The sequence below is a fragment of the Lissotriton helveticus genome, chromosome 9, assembly GCF_964261635.1.
Source record: "Lissotriton helveticus chromosome 9, aLisHel1.1, whole genome shotgun sequence".
Classification (NCBI taxonomy): Eukaryota; Metazoa; Chordata; class Amphibia; order Caudata; family Salamandridae; genus Lissotriton; species Lissotriton helveticus.
The window spans coordinates 96,927,894-96,941,845 of record NC_136070.1 but is presented as its reverse complement, the minus strand read 5'-3'; the positions used below and the strand labels follow the sequence as shown (position 1 = coordinate 96,941,845).

The 13,952-nt window shown below is 49.7% G+C and overlaps 1 protein-coding gene across 6 annotated transcripts in view; it reads left to right on the top strand.

Annotated features, from left to right (window-relative positions):
• MTA1 (metastasis associated 1) overlaps positions 1-13,399 on the top strand; it is a 761,697-nt gene extending 748,298 nt beyond the window's left edge. For 3 of the 6 annotated variants that reach the window (XM_078659561.1, XM_078659565.1, XM_078659563.1), the window contains exon 20: positions 11,661-11,942. In XM_078659561.1, the coding sequence (XP_078515687.1) occupies positions 11,661-11,802 (142 nt within the window). In that variant the 3' untranslated portion in view covers positions 11,803-11,942. Of the gene's footprint in view, positions 1-11,660 lie in introns of all 6 variants that reach the window. The other 3 variants (XM_078659566.1, XM_078659564.1, XM_078659562.1) reach the window with 2 other exon arrangements.
• Positions 13,400-13,952: the final 553 nt, after the last annotated feature.

The following is a 13,952-nucleotide window of genomic DNA, read 5'->3' as shown; positions in this document are numbered from 1 at the left end:
GAACCTATCCGTGCTAGCATTATTGCCCCACGGGTAGATAAAAAATATAAATGAGCTCCCTGAGACCCTCTCTTTATAAGAACTCGGGTACCACCAGACTCTGTAGTTGCCACCACTGCTAATAAAAGAGCTAAAGTCAAGCAACTGGAGATACGCCAGCTCCTGAAAGAGAGCAAGCACATTGATGCAGCGGGGAAATGTCTAGCAGCCCATGCAGCTAACCACTGGCGTGTTGCCAACACCCAGGCCCTTCTAGCGCACTGTGATACGCCTCACTGGGATGAGATGGAAGAGTTATTAACATCTCCCTGAGGAGTATCCTAAAAAGGGACAACAAATTGTTGCCACGGGTCAGACCATCACTAATAACTCTTATCAGTTGTTCCTTAGATGCAGCCGATTCAGCTGCAAGAGGAATAAACTCCAGTATTCTTCTCAGGAGACATGCTTGGCTCAGGTTTTCTGGCTTTAAACCAGAAGTACAACAAGCAGTTCTTAATCTGCCCTGTGATAAGGAACATCTTTTTAGTCCCTGGTAAACTCCATCCTGGACAAAATGAAAAAAGATGCAGACACTGCTGAAGCCATGGGCGCCTTACAAATAAATCCATCTAGAGGCTCCTTTCGTCGCTTAGGTTATAGAGGTGGATATAAATCCTCAAACATCTAACACCTCCACTTTCTAACAGAAGCAGGGCCAATCCACAAAGTGTTTTTCAGTGGCTTCTTTAGTGGTGAGATTTTCAGGGGCTCCTTTAGAGGTAGTAATAATAGAAGCAGTGGTGCTTCCACCCATGCAGCATCCTCCACTGCAAAACAGTGACTGCCTTTCCCCTGACCACACAACACCTGTCAGGGGAAAACTTCAGTTTTTCCATCCAGTCTGGGAATCCATCACCACAGACCAATTGCTACTAGCAATTACTTATCCAACATGGCTATTGTCTGGAACTCTTTACCACTCCAACCAACATCTCACCTCGCACTCACAGGTTATCACACGATCACCTAATACTTCGCAAGCAAGTGCAATCCCTTCTCCTCAAAGGGGCCATAGAGCCATTCCTTCTTCAACAACAGGACACTGGAGTATATTCGCTTTACTTTCTCATTCCAAAAGGGACAGGATCTCAGACCCCTCAATACTACATCCTCTCAAAACATGGTCACTCTTCAGGATGTCATTCTTCTACAGCAAGGCAACTTTATGGTCACACTGGACCTAAAGGGCGCTTACTTTCACATACCCATGCACCCTGCTCATCGCAAATACCTCAGGTTTGTCATAGTAGGAAAACACTACCAGTTCAAAGTTCTTCCACTTGGAGTCACTACATCGCCTCGTGTTTATACAAAGTGCTTTGCAATAGTAACAGCACACTTAAGATGACAAAATGTTCACAAATCCCCATACCTAGACGACTGGCTCATCAAAACCAGCACCCATCAACAATGTCAACAACATATTCAGTTGACAGTGGATCTAGTCCACAGCTTAGGGTTCTCACCATCAATGGCCCCAAATCTCACCTTCAACCTCTTCAGGTTCAACCATACTTAAGGGCAACACTCAACACACAGTTGGAGTTAGCTTGTCCCAACCCAGCTCAGATGCAACATTTTCAAACAATTCAACCTCCGTTTCAACCAAATAACACTCTCACAGTTCGGACTGTCATGCGTCTACTGGGAATTATGGCGTCTTACAATGCCATAGTTCTACACTCAATACAACATATGCAACCACTGCAACAGTTTCTCTCTCGCCAGTGGTCTCAAGCACAGGGTCACCTACAGCATCTAGTGTTTATAGACTGCTGCTATCACGGTTCTCTGCAGTGGTGGAATTCCAACAATCTGTTGAAGGCCTTTCTTGGGCTCAGTGCCTCATATAATTCTCACCACAGATGCATCAGAAACAGGATTGGGTGGGCATCTACAAGACCTAAACGTACAAGATCTGTGGGATGCCAAACAGCAATCCCTTCACATTAACTACTTGGACCTTCAGACAGTCTTCTTAGCACTGAAAGCTTTACTTACTCATCTATAACAATATATGGACAATATGACAGCCATGTGCTATCTACAAAAACAGGGGCGGACATGGTCATCTCAGCTGTCACACTTAGCTCAGGCCACGTGGAACTGGGCTCTTCACCACCACATTCATCTCTTGGCAGAATATCTGCCAGGAACAGACAACATTCTTGCGGACCTGCTCAGCAGGATGCACCAACTACCCAACGAATGGGAACTCAATCCACAAGTTCTCCTTTGCTACTTTCAAAAGTGTGGGTTCCTTCAGATAGACAGTCGAAAACGTGAAATGTAAAAACTTGCCTCCGGGTTTCAACACAACACCCATTATCCAAGGGCAACGCACTATGGATGAGTTGGTCAGGGATATTTGCCTACGCTTTTCCACCTCTCTCTCACCTTCCATTCTGGTTCGCAAACATCTCTAGACATGATCCTTGTAGCTCCCACCTGGGCATGTCAACCCAGATTCACAACCCTACTGGGTCTCACAGTAGTCCCGCATGAGAAGCTCACCAACAGGCCAGACCGTCTCACTCAGAATCATGGACAGATCAGACCCCAAGATGCTCAACCTAGCAATCTGACACTTGAAGTCTTCGAATTTGGTAACTTGAACTTACCGACAATGTATGGATATTGTTAAACAATCATGCAGATCCACAACTGGAGCTTGTTATAATACAAAGTGGAAACGATTTGTTTTCTACTGTCAATCTAACCAAATAAATTCCGTCAAGGCCACTGTACAGGACATTATTTGTTACTTACTACAGTTACAAAAATCCAGTTTAGTATATACTTTCATTAGGGTGCATCTTGCTCCCATAGGTGCCTATCTCCAAAATAGGCATCTGCTAGCCTTGTTTAGGATTCCAGTCACTAAGGCATTAATGGAAGGACTCAAACGAGTTATTCTACTTCGTGTACCTCTAGCACCCTCTTGGAATTTAAATATTGTACTTATCTGAAAGAGACACGTTAGTATTAGATTCCTTACCTTAGAATATCCCCAGGCGTCAGACTGGATCCGGAAACTTTTGCGTAGCAGTACCCTTGCGCGTCGGTAGGCGTCGTCTGCGGCTCCGCGTTCGGCGCCGTGATGACGTCGTCGGAGTACCTAGACGCCGCCTCCGCGTGCTGACGTCAGTTCTTCTTTTTTCCGCGCCAGCAAGCGCCGATCTGGAAAAAGCAGTAACCCTTATTCAATTTTTGACTAACTTTTTGGATCACTTTTGATCATTTGTCGAAGTCTTATGACTCCGATAGGTGCCGTAGGGATGCCTGGCTTTAAGCACTGCGAGGATTGCGACCGCACGATGTCGGTCACGGATCCTCACCACCTGTGCCTAACTTGTCTAGGCGTCGACCACGACGACAAGGCCTGCTCCGACTGCCGGGCCCTCTCTTCGAAAGCCAGGCAGGGGCGGTCCCGCAGGTGACTCGAACTCCGGCAGTCGGTCCCGCGCCGCGAGAGGTCTCGGTCCCACAGGAGGTCGAGGGACAGGTCGCGGGCTCGGAGCCACCACAGTTTTGAGAGTAGGCCGCACTCCTCCGGGTCGAAGTCGTCGTCCGGTAAGAAGCACAAGAAGTCCAAGAGGCGTCATCGCTCCTCGGACTCCCCCCGACACTCGCGCGATGCGGCCGGGGGTTCGGGTGACACCACCCACGCGGCTCCGTCGGAGTCGCGGGCGCCGCGTCCAGCCCCACCCCCTCCGGTCCTTGGGCAAGACGCGACGCCGGAGGAGATCGAGCGCTTCCTCATGGCCTCCTCTCTCCCCGCGCCTCCGGGCCCAGCGGACCCGTCTGGGGCCTCTAGCGGGTCGGGGGCTTCGACGCCGTCGGGTGCTTCGGGCCCCACAATCCCGACACCGCGGGTGCCTTCTGGCCCGGCGCCGCAGGGTCCCGGCGGCGCCGGCGCCTTCGGGCACGGTGCCGGGGGACCCTGCTAGACCACCTTCGGGACCTGGGTCGTCGCCGGTGGACCTAACGACCTCCCCGGCGTCGGACCATCCGGTGTCGCCTCCGGCGCCATCCTCGGGCGGCGCCGTCCCCGATACCTCCTTCGTTCTGGTTCCGGCGTCGGGACGGCCCCGATGGGCGCCGCTCCAGACGCCGCTTGGGGTGTTTAACTTCTATGAACAGGCCCCATTGATTGAGAACCCTGAGTATCAGGAGATGGTTGATGAAGGGGATTGGGAGGGGTCTGAGGACCCTCTGACCAGAGAGTGTCAGTCTTATGAGGACTGGGCAGGAGACCTTAGGGAGGCCAGTGGCCTGGACACCTCTCCAGACACTGGTTTTGTCTCGCCTCCTACCGTGGCTTCAGAGGAGGGGGCAACCTACAGTGTGGTGTTGATGAGGGCTGCCAAGGCCTTGAGCCTTGAGCTCCCCGTCGCGGCCGTGAGGACTAATCTCCTCACTGAGGTCCTTAAACCGCAGTCAAGCTCGGCCGAGCCTCTGCTGCCCTTTAATGAGGCCTTGAACGACGTTCCTCTGGGCACTTGGTCCAAGCCCGCTACGGGTTCGCCCGTAGAAAGGAACATGGCCAGACGCCACCACCCAGCCCCGGGCGACCCATGTTTCCTGTCCACCCATCCCACCCCCGAGAGCCTGGTCATCCAGGCCTCCAATTCCCAGACCGCATTCCCGTCGGTGCCGCCGGACAGGGAATCCAAGAGGTACGAGCAGTACGGTAAAAAGATCTTCTCCTCCCTTAGTCTGGGACTGCGGTCTTCCAACACCGCATGCCTCTTGGGCCGCTACACCCACTCTCTGTGGGATACGGTTGCGGAAGTGCTGCCAGAGTGTCCGTTGGAGGTACGGGCCAAACTCTGCCAAGCCCTTGTGGAGGGCCGGGATGCAGCCAAATATTCTATCCGGTGTGGGCTGGATACCACCGACTCACTAGGTAGAGCGATGGCAACGACGGTGGCGGTCAGACGCCACGCCTGGTTGAGGTCCGCCAACTTTTCGGCCGATGTCCAAAACACACTGATGGCTATGCCGTTTGATGGCCGTCGCCTCTTTGGCGACAAGGCAGACCATGCGCTTGAGCGCTTTAAGGACTCCAGGGCTACGGCCAAGTCCTTGGGCCTCTCGGCCCCGCGCCAGCAATCTGCTGCCTTTCACTCCTTTCGTGGCCACGGAAGGGGTGTACCCACACGTGCTGCCAGCCACGCTCCGCAAGGTAATACCCAACGCGGTGGCGGCCGTGGGAACCGCCGTCCCGGCGGTCGGGGACAACGGCGAGGTCAGTCCACACCTTCCCCCGCAACATCCGCCTCTAAATCCTCCTAGTCCGTGCTTTCAGGGCCATGTGACGCCAGTGGGGGGCAGGGTTCGCCATCACCACCTCCACTGGCGCACTGTCACTTCGGACAGGTGGGTGCTGCAAATGGTCCGAAGGGGCTACTCCCTCCCCTTCGAGGCGACTCCTCCAGCCATGCCACCGCAGAACCACCGTGTATCGGGGGATCGTTTGCGACTTCTGCAGGAGGAAGTTACGGCCCTCTTGGCCAAGGGGGCCATCAAGCGCGTTCCTGGGCCAGAAGTAGGGTGTGGTTGCTACTCCCACTACTTTCTGGTACCCAAGAAGGGCAAAGGGGGCCTACGCCCTATCTTGGACCTAAGGAACGTCAACGGCTTCCTCCGGAAGGAGAAGTTCAAAATGCTGACACTGGCTCAGGTCCTAGCTGCCCTGGACCCAGGAGACTGGAAGGTAGCGTTGGACTTGCAGGACGCTTATTTCCACATCCCCGTCCTGCCGGCCCACCGGCGCTACCTGCGGTTCACGGTTGGCCACGAGCACTTTCAGTATACCGTGCTCCCCTTACCAGCGCCCCACGGGTGTTCACAAAGGTGATGGCGGTGGTGGCAGCTCATCTGCTCAGTTTAGGGGTTTCAGTCTTCCCCTACCTCGACGACTGGTTGTTGAAGGCGGGCTCGCCCCAGACAGTCGTCAGCCACCTCCAGACTACGGCAGATCTCCTGCACCAGCTGGGGTTCTCCCTCAATGTGCCGAAGTCACACCTGTGCCCCTCTCAGAAGCTCCTTTTCATCGGAGCGGTTCTCGACTTGGCGCGGTTTCGGGTTTATCCACCCGAACAGCGGGTCCGGGATATTCAGGCTCTGATTCCCATCTTTCAGCCGTTATCCCGGGTCTCGGTCAGGTTGACGCTGCGGCTTCTGGGGCTGATGGCCTCCTGCATCCTACTGGTGCATCACGCCAGGTGGCGGATGCGGGCTCTGCAGTGGGACCTGAAGTTTCAGTGGGCCCAGCATCAGGGCAACCTGTTCGACCACGTCCTGATCTCGGAGGGCACTGCGAGACAGCTGCAGTGGTGGCTCACAGACCGCGATTGGGTCAGCGGCAGATCCCTCTCCCTTCCCCAACCGGAGCACATAGTTGTGAGGACGCGTCCCTCCAGGGCTGGGGGGGCCACATGGGAGAGGCGGAGATCAGAGGCCTCTGGTCTCCGGCGGAGGCCCGGCTCCACATCAACCTGTTGGAGTTACGGGCGATTCGTCTAGCACTGAAGGCATTCCTCCCCTCTGTCCGGGGGAGTGTAGTGCAGGTGTTCATGGACAACACCACCGCCATGTGGTACTGCAACAAACAGGGCGGGGTGGGGTAGTGGACCCTTTGCCCGGAGGCTCTGCGCCTCTGGCAATGGCTGGAACGCCAGGGCGTGACCCTGGTGACTCAACACCTGGCAGGTTCTCTGAACGCCAGGGCGGACGAGCTCAGCCGTCGGTGCATGATGGATCACGAATGGGGTCTGAACTCGGACGTGGCGCAAGGCCTCTTTCAGCAATGGGGAGAGCCTTGGTTAGATCTATTCGCCACCGAAGAGAACGCGCAATGTCATCAGTTCTGCGCGTTGGAATTTCCAAGGCGGCACTTGCATCGCGAGTGCAGCTGCGGTCTATTGTACGCCTTTCCGCCTATACCACTTCTGCCCAGAGTGCTGAAGAAGATCAAGCGCGACCGGGCCCAAGTAATCCTTGTGGCTCCGGACTGGGCACGAAGGTACTGGTATCCAGAGCTACTCAATATGTCAGTCGATCCCCCGGTTCGTCTGCCTCTTCGGGAGGACCTTCTGTCGCAGCAGCAGGGGTTGGTCCTCCACCCGAACCTGTCCAGTCTCCACCTCCATGCTTGGAGATTGAGCGGCAACAGTTGAGGCCATTTGACTTGCCTCCTGAAGTCTGTAACGTCATTCTGGCAGCCAGGCGTCCCTCCACAAAGTCGGTATACGCCTGCAGGTGGAACAGATTTGTGGCATGGTGCACAGCAAAGGCTGTGGATCCTCTTGCTGCCCCTCTTTCTGAGGTTCTTCTCTTACTTCTTTCTCTTGCCCAGCAGGGCTCTGCTCTTGGCACTATCAAGGGCTACCTTTCTGCCCTTTCAGCCTTTCTACGGCTGCCTGATCAACCTTCTTTGTTCAAGTCCCCTATTGTAAATAGATTTCTAAACGGCATCAGACACACATTCCCTCCTGTTCCGTTTGTGATGCCTCAGTGGGACTTGAACCTGGTTCTTACGTTTCTGATGTGCGCTCCCTTTGAGCCACTTCACAACTGTCCTCTCTGCCTTCTTACTCTGAAGACTGCTTTCCTGGTTGCCATCACCTCTGCCAGGAGAGTGAGTGAGCTCCAGGCCCTTTCTTGTACTCCTCCTTTCCTTTCTGTCCATCCGGACAAAGTGGTGTTGCGTACTAAACCATCTTTCCTGCCCAAGGTTTTCACGGCCTTCCATATCGGGCAGTCTATCACCTTGCCAACCTTCTTCCGGCCACCGCATCCCTCTAAAGAGGAAAAGCGGCTCCACCGTATCCCTCTAAAGAGGAAGAGCGGCTCCACCGTCTGGACCCAAAACGTGCGCTCTCATTTTACTTGGATCGCACACGCCAGTTCCGGGTGGATGACCAACTCTTTGTTGGTTACGTGGGCGCTAAGAAGGGGAAAGCGGTGCACAAGAGGACCATCTCCCGGTGGATCATCTTGTGTATCCAGGCATACTACTCCTTGGCTAAAAAGGAGCCCCCGGTTGGATTGCGGGCTCACTCTACCCGAGCCACGGCGACTACAACTGCCCTGGGCCGGGGAGTGCCCTTACAAGACATCTGTCAGGCAGCTACGTGGGCATCGCTGCACACGTTTGCAAGACACTACTGCCAGGACAGCCAAGTCCGGAGGGATGGCTTCTTTGGCCGTTCTGTCCTCCAGGACTTTCTGGTGTGATTATTGGTTCGCAGACCCACCACCGGGGTTGGTATTGCTGGGGTATCTATTCTAAGGTAAGGAATCTAATACTAACGTGTCTCTTTCAGATGTACAAGTTACTACTTGTGTAACGATATATCTGTAAGAGACATTAGTTAGTATTAGATTCCTTACCGACCCACCCATCCTCCCCGTTCTGCGAACCAATATCTAGGGTTAGGGTTACCCCCTTTCAGGGCCCTAGTTTCAATGGCACCAGTGTTGGTTTTTAACATGGCTCTGCGTTTCTGGCGCGGAAAAGCTGTGTCTAAGAACTGACGTCAGCACGCGGAGGCGGCGTCTAAGTACTCCGACGACGTCATCACGGCGCCGACGACGGACACGGAGCCGCAGACGACGCCTACCGACGCGCAAGGGTACTGATACGCAAAAGTTTCCGGATCCAGTCTGACGCTTGGGGATATTCTAAGGTAAGGAATCTAATACTAACTAATGTCTCTTACAGATATATCGTTACACAAGTAGTAACTTGTGCACTAGGCTTATGGATCCTACTTAAAGGCCTTTTGCACTCATGCCCTCTTTAGTTTCTGTCATGGAAAGTGGCATTTTTAGTTGCTATTGCCTCACTCAGACGTGTTGGTGAGCTCCAGGCCTTAAACTTAGAAGAACCTTTCTTTCAAATATATAAAGATAAACTAGTTATTCGTACTAGTCCTACCCAAAGTATTCTCACAGTTTCATCTCAATCAATCTCTGAACTTCCTGTGTTTTTCCCTAACCCTGATTCTGTTTCAGAAAGCGCTCGCACATACTGTGGATGTAAAAAGAGAGCCCTTGTACAACATGAATAGAACTGAAACTTTCAGGAAAACATAACTCTTTGTAGCCTTTTCTCCACTCATAAAGACAACTCTATATCCAAATCAGGCATAGCTATATAGATAGTCAAATGCATTCAAACGTCTTACATAAAAGCTAAAATACCATTATATGTCATTCCCAGAGCTCATAACACTCATTAAAAAAAGGAGCAGCTAGGTTTTAATAGGGAATATCCCAATTGCTGATATTTGTAAAGCAGCTACATGGTCTATACCATAAACACAATTAGTAACCACTACTGTGTGGATGTTTTAGCACACCAGCAAGCTAATGTAGGTCAGACAGTACTACATAACCTTTTTCAAACTACTGCAACTCCCACACACTAGCCACCGCTTCTACGGAGGGACAGCTTTACAATCTATGCAGAGCATGGTTATCTACTGCCCCACATGCCATCAAACAGATTGTTACTCGCCCTGTAACCATCTGTTCGTGGCATGTAGTGCTGTAGATTTACATGTGCCCTCCCTCCGCCTCGGACGCTTGTGGCCGTTGCAGTTATGTTTTGACACATCTCTGATACGTTCACATTTTAGCATGGACGTTTTAATTGTTACACAAAAGCATATGAGTCTGCAGCATTACATACCACGAACAGATGCTTACAGAGTAAGTAACCTAATCCTTCCACATCCCCGTCCTGCCTGTCCATAGACGTTACCTGCGGTTTATAGTGACCAAGAGAAATCTCAGTTTGCCGTGCTCCCCTTCAGCCTTTCCAAACCCCTCTGGTATGCTCCAGATCTCGAAGGAAACTGCAAAATATCTGCAGTGGTGGCAACTGCGATTGGGTCAGTGGCAGACCCTTCTCCTTCCCCTACCAGAGCTGACTGGTTTGACAGATGTGTCACTGCTAGCATGGAGCAGCCATCTGGGTGAGCTGGAGATCAGAGGACTCTGGTCGAGTACGGGCTCCACATAAAGCTGTGGGAGTTTCAGGCGATTCACCTGGCATTGAAAGCCTTTCTTCTTTCGATCAAGCGAAGGCTGGTGCGAGTGTTCACGGACAACCCCTTCCACCATGTCTTACTGCAACAAACAGGTCGGGTTGGGTCGTTGACACTTTGTCAACAGGCTCTGCACTTCTGGACATGGCTGGAATGCCAAGGCATTTCCCTGGTGGTTAAGCAGCTGGCAGGCTCTCTGAACACCATGGCGGACTAACTCAGCTGAAGATGCCTAGCGCATCATGAGTGGCATCTCCACCCAGAGGTGGTGCAAGGCCTCTTTCAGCAGTAAGGATAGCCTTCGTTAGATCTGTTCGCCACCGCTCAGAACGTGCAATGCCAGCAGTTTTGGACACTGGAGTTTCCAAGGCAACTCTCCCTCTGAGACGCTTTTCATCTCGAGTGGAACTCTGGCCTCCTGTACGCCTTTCCACCTATACCACTCCTGCCCAGAGTTCTCAAGAAGATCAGCAATGCCCGGTCCCAAATTGTTATTGTGGCTTCGGATTTGGCACGGTGTCTGGTATCCCGAACTGTTGAGCATGACTATCGGTCCCCTGATTAGGCTGCCTCTTTGAGAGGATCTTCTGTCGAAACAACAGGGGAGGGTTCTGCACCCGAACACACTTCGTGCATGTAGATTGAGCCATGACAGTTAACAGCTTTTGACCTTTCTCCTGAAGTCTGTGATGTTATTCTGGCAGCCAGGTGTCCCTCCAAGTCAGTATACGCCTGCTCTTGGGATAAGTTTGTGACATGGAGTGAATCTAAATACACTGATCCTCTTTCTACATCTCTCGCAAAGGTTTTTCTGTTTGCTGTATCTTTGGCCAAGCAGGGCTCTGCTCTGGGCACTCCATTTCAGCATCGTTGTGGTTACCAGCCCAACCTTCCTCATTCAAGTAACCTGTTTTGGCTAGGTTTCTTAAAGGCTTGCAGCACGTTCCCCTGTAGGTAGAAATCTCTAGCAGATGAGCAAGTTACTTACCTTTAGTAATGCCTTATCTGGTAGAGAATCTATATAGCCACTGATTCCCCTACTGGCCCTCCTATCCCCCAAGCTCTACCAGCCGACTGCAGTGTAAGGGACACCCTTCTCAGGGCCTTAGTATTTCACACCAGCGGTTCTCATCCTAGATCCGTGTTTCTGGCATGGAAACTTGCGAAAGTAACTGACATCAGCATGCCGGGGTGGTGCCTATATAGGTACCGTGCACATAATTTTCAGCGCAGGCAACACAGAGCTAAACAACTCTACATAACGGCATGCAAGGGTACTGCTTAAAAACATCCAGCTCCAGTCTGATGCTGGGGAAATATTCTAAGGTAAGGGATATGCGGCTTGATAGTCTCTACCAGGTAAGGCGTTACCAAAGAGAAGTAACTTTTTTGTCCCAGACTTGTATTTTCTGTGGGGGTCATGCCTGTGTTTGACTATCCTCTGCCTTATTGCCTCATGTAGGCTTGGGTTGAAGAGCCATTTTGAAAGTCTTGACTTATGCAGTACTTTGGCCAAAATTTCTGAATTGTGACAAATGTTTTCTTCAACATTTCTAGGAAAATACGCAAGCTGCTTTCATCTTATGAAGCTAAACGAGCTGCAAGACGTCCATACAAGTCCATCAATATCCGACAGACCCAGGCAGCACCACTGATGCGAACACCAATGAACGATGAACCCATTATCATTGAGGACTGATGCAAACTCCCAGATCTCCGTGTTCCAACAATTCTACGCTGTCCAGTTCTGCTTGATGAATCTTCTTTTTTTATCCTCACAGACAGTACTTAGGCTTACAATGACTGTGTTGAACAAACCCGTGGAAAAGGAAAGATTCTTAAAGCTGTATGCATCTGTTTTTTTTATCGATGAACTTACTATGAATGACCACTGGGAACAAGAGGCTGCCCTCTCTGGTCTGTTTTTGTGACCATTTTTTCACTTAGCTTGTAGATATTTTTTCTTTTTTTCTTTTGGTCAGGTGGAAAAAAGGAAAGTTAACTTATTAAGAACATGTGGAAGAGCAATTTTAAGCTTTTTGTTTACTCTAATGGAATTAAGAATAGAATTCTTAAGGTTTGTGAATATATAACGAGCTATCATTAGCCTTGCTTTTATGAGGCTGTGTTGTATTTTTTTTATTGTTTTTTACACTGTGCCATATATTTTTTTGGTAGATAAAACTAAAAGCCTGTAACTCTTATACTGTGGAAAATGGGGCTGGAAAGCCAACAAGAAGTACATCTACTCGACTTGGTTCTGTCCCTCATATTTTCAAGTAACTTTCATAGAAAAAAAAATAGAAAAGTACAAAAAAATAATCTTTATGCTGTATGCTGTGAGCCATCCATTGTCTGCATGGGCTTCTACTTCAAGCTGTGCTTTAATACTTTGGTTGGGAAAGGGGTGAGCTAGGAACTTAGTTGATTTCTCTCGCAAAGCATTACACTGAAAGAAACCAGTCTATCTCCCCCCCCCCCCCTCAAAATCGCATAAATCGGCTGTGTCTTCTGTACAATTCTTAAAACATGTAAAGGAGTTGGTCACAGTAAAAGGACTACTGTGTTGAACAAGTAATTTGACAAGTCACTGGAACATACTTGCCCGGAATCAATGAAGAATGTGACGTTTTAGGTCTGTTAAATGTGCGGTATTGGCCTTGAAAATGCAAGCGCAAACCTGCCGAGCCAAGTCAAAAGTGGTGTCAGTGTAATGTATTGCTTTTTAGAAAAGCTCTGTTCTGGCTCCAGGAGTCTAATACACCAAGTCCACTGATCTGTTGCCTTTTCTTTAAACTCGTTTGCCCTATAGTGAGTTTTTCTGTCAAACAGGCATTGCCAGGAACAGCCTGGTTTTGTTGTATTTTCCCTATTTCGAAGGGAATTAAAATAAGACAATTAGAAGGCAAATGCAGATTTAATTTGAACACAAATTGTGTCTAAAATTAGTGTTATTTCCCTTGTAAACGTTTGTGTTTGAGGTTTTGCATCTCTTGAACTTGCGTATTTGCAAGCATCAACTCTTTTTCAATTTGCCACTTCCAGGCAAGGTGCATTTCAAAAATGCCTCTGCCTTTGAAGGATGTAATAAAACAGGTGTTATTTTCAACTTGTACATGTCTCTGCCATAGGCAGATAAAGCATGTAATAAAAGATAAAACAAAGATATCATTCCGTATGTTATGGCAATGAGAGGACCCAAAGTTGTATTTTGTACTCGTTTGTACACTAGTGCAACATGGGTAGAAGAATTGTTGACTGTGCTTAGAAAGAAATAAAGCATTTTGTAAAATTAATATTGTAAATGTATTTCTGTTAACTGCTATGATAGTAATTGAAATAACACTGATCAGTTTTTGCTTCAATTGCTTACCTGCTATGCAGCAAGATTTTGAACATCAAGAAACTTTATCCACCCTGTTCATTTCAGTCTACTGAATATTAACTTGATTTGCATAATTCAATTTTTCAAAAGTTTCTTGTGATTCTCTCACTCTTTATTCCAGCTGCCGGAAATGACATCCTGAGTTGAAACGGGTATCTTAACCTTTAACCTAACTGCCTGTCATATGTTAACATTAGTTTTATCTATAAATCAACAAAACGTTTGTTTCTGTGCTTTGGGCAACAGTGATAATATTCCTATTGCAATGTTTATTACAACTGTGGCAAGACGTGTTGTGTTCTCTGTAAACAATTTTGATTTACTTGTGGCCATGGTCCTAATTGTCACAGGAAGAATCCCATTTCCATAAAAGTTCCAACCAAGGGAGGAACCAGAGTACCTAATGGCAACAGCACCAGTGCATAGAACTACCTACAGCTCTGCAGTGAATTTCCGTGTGGAAT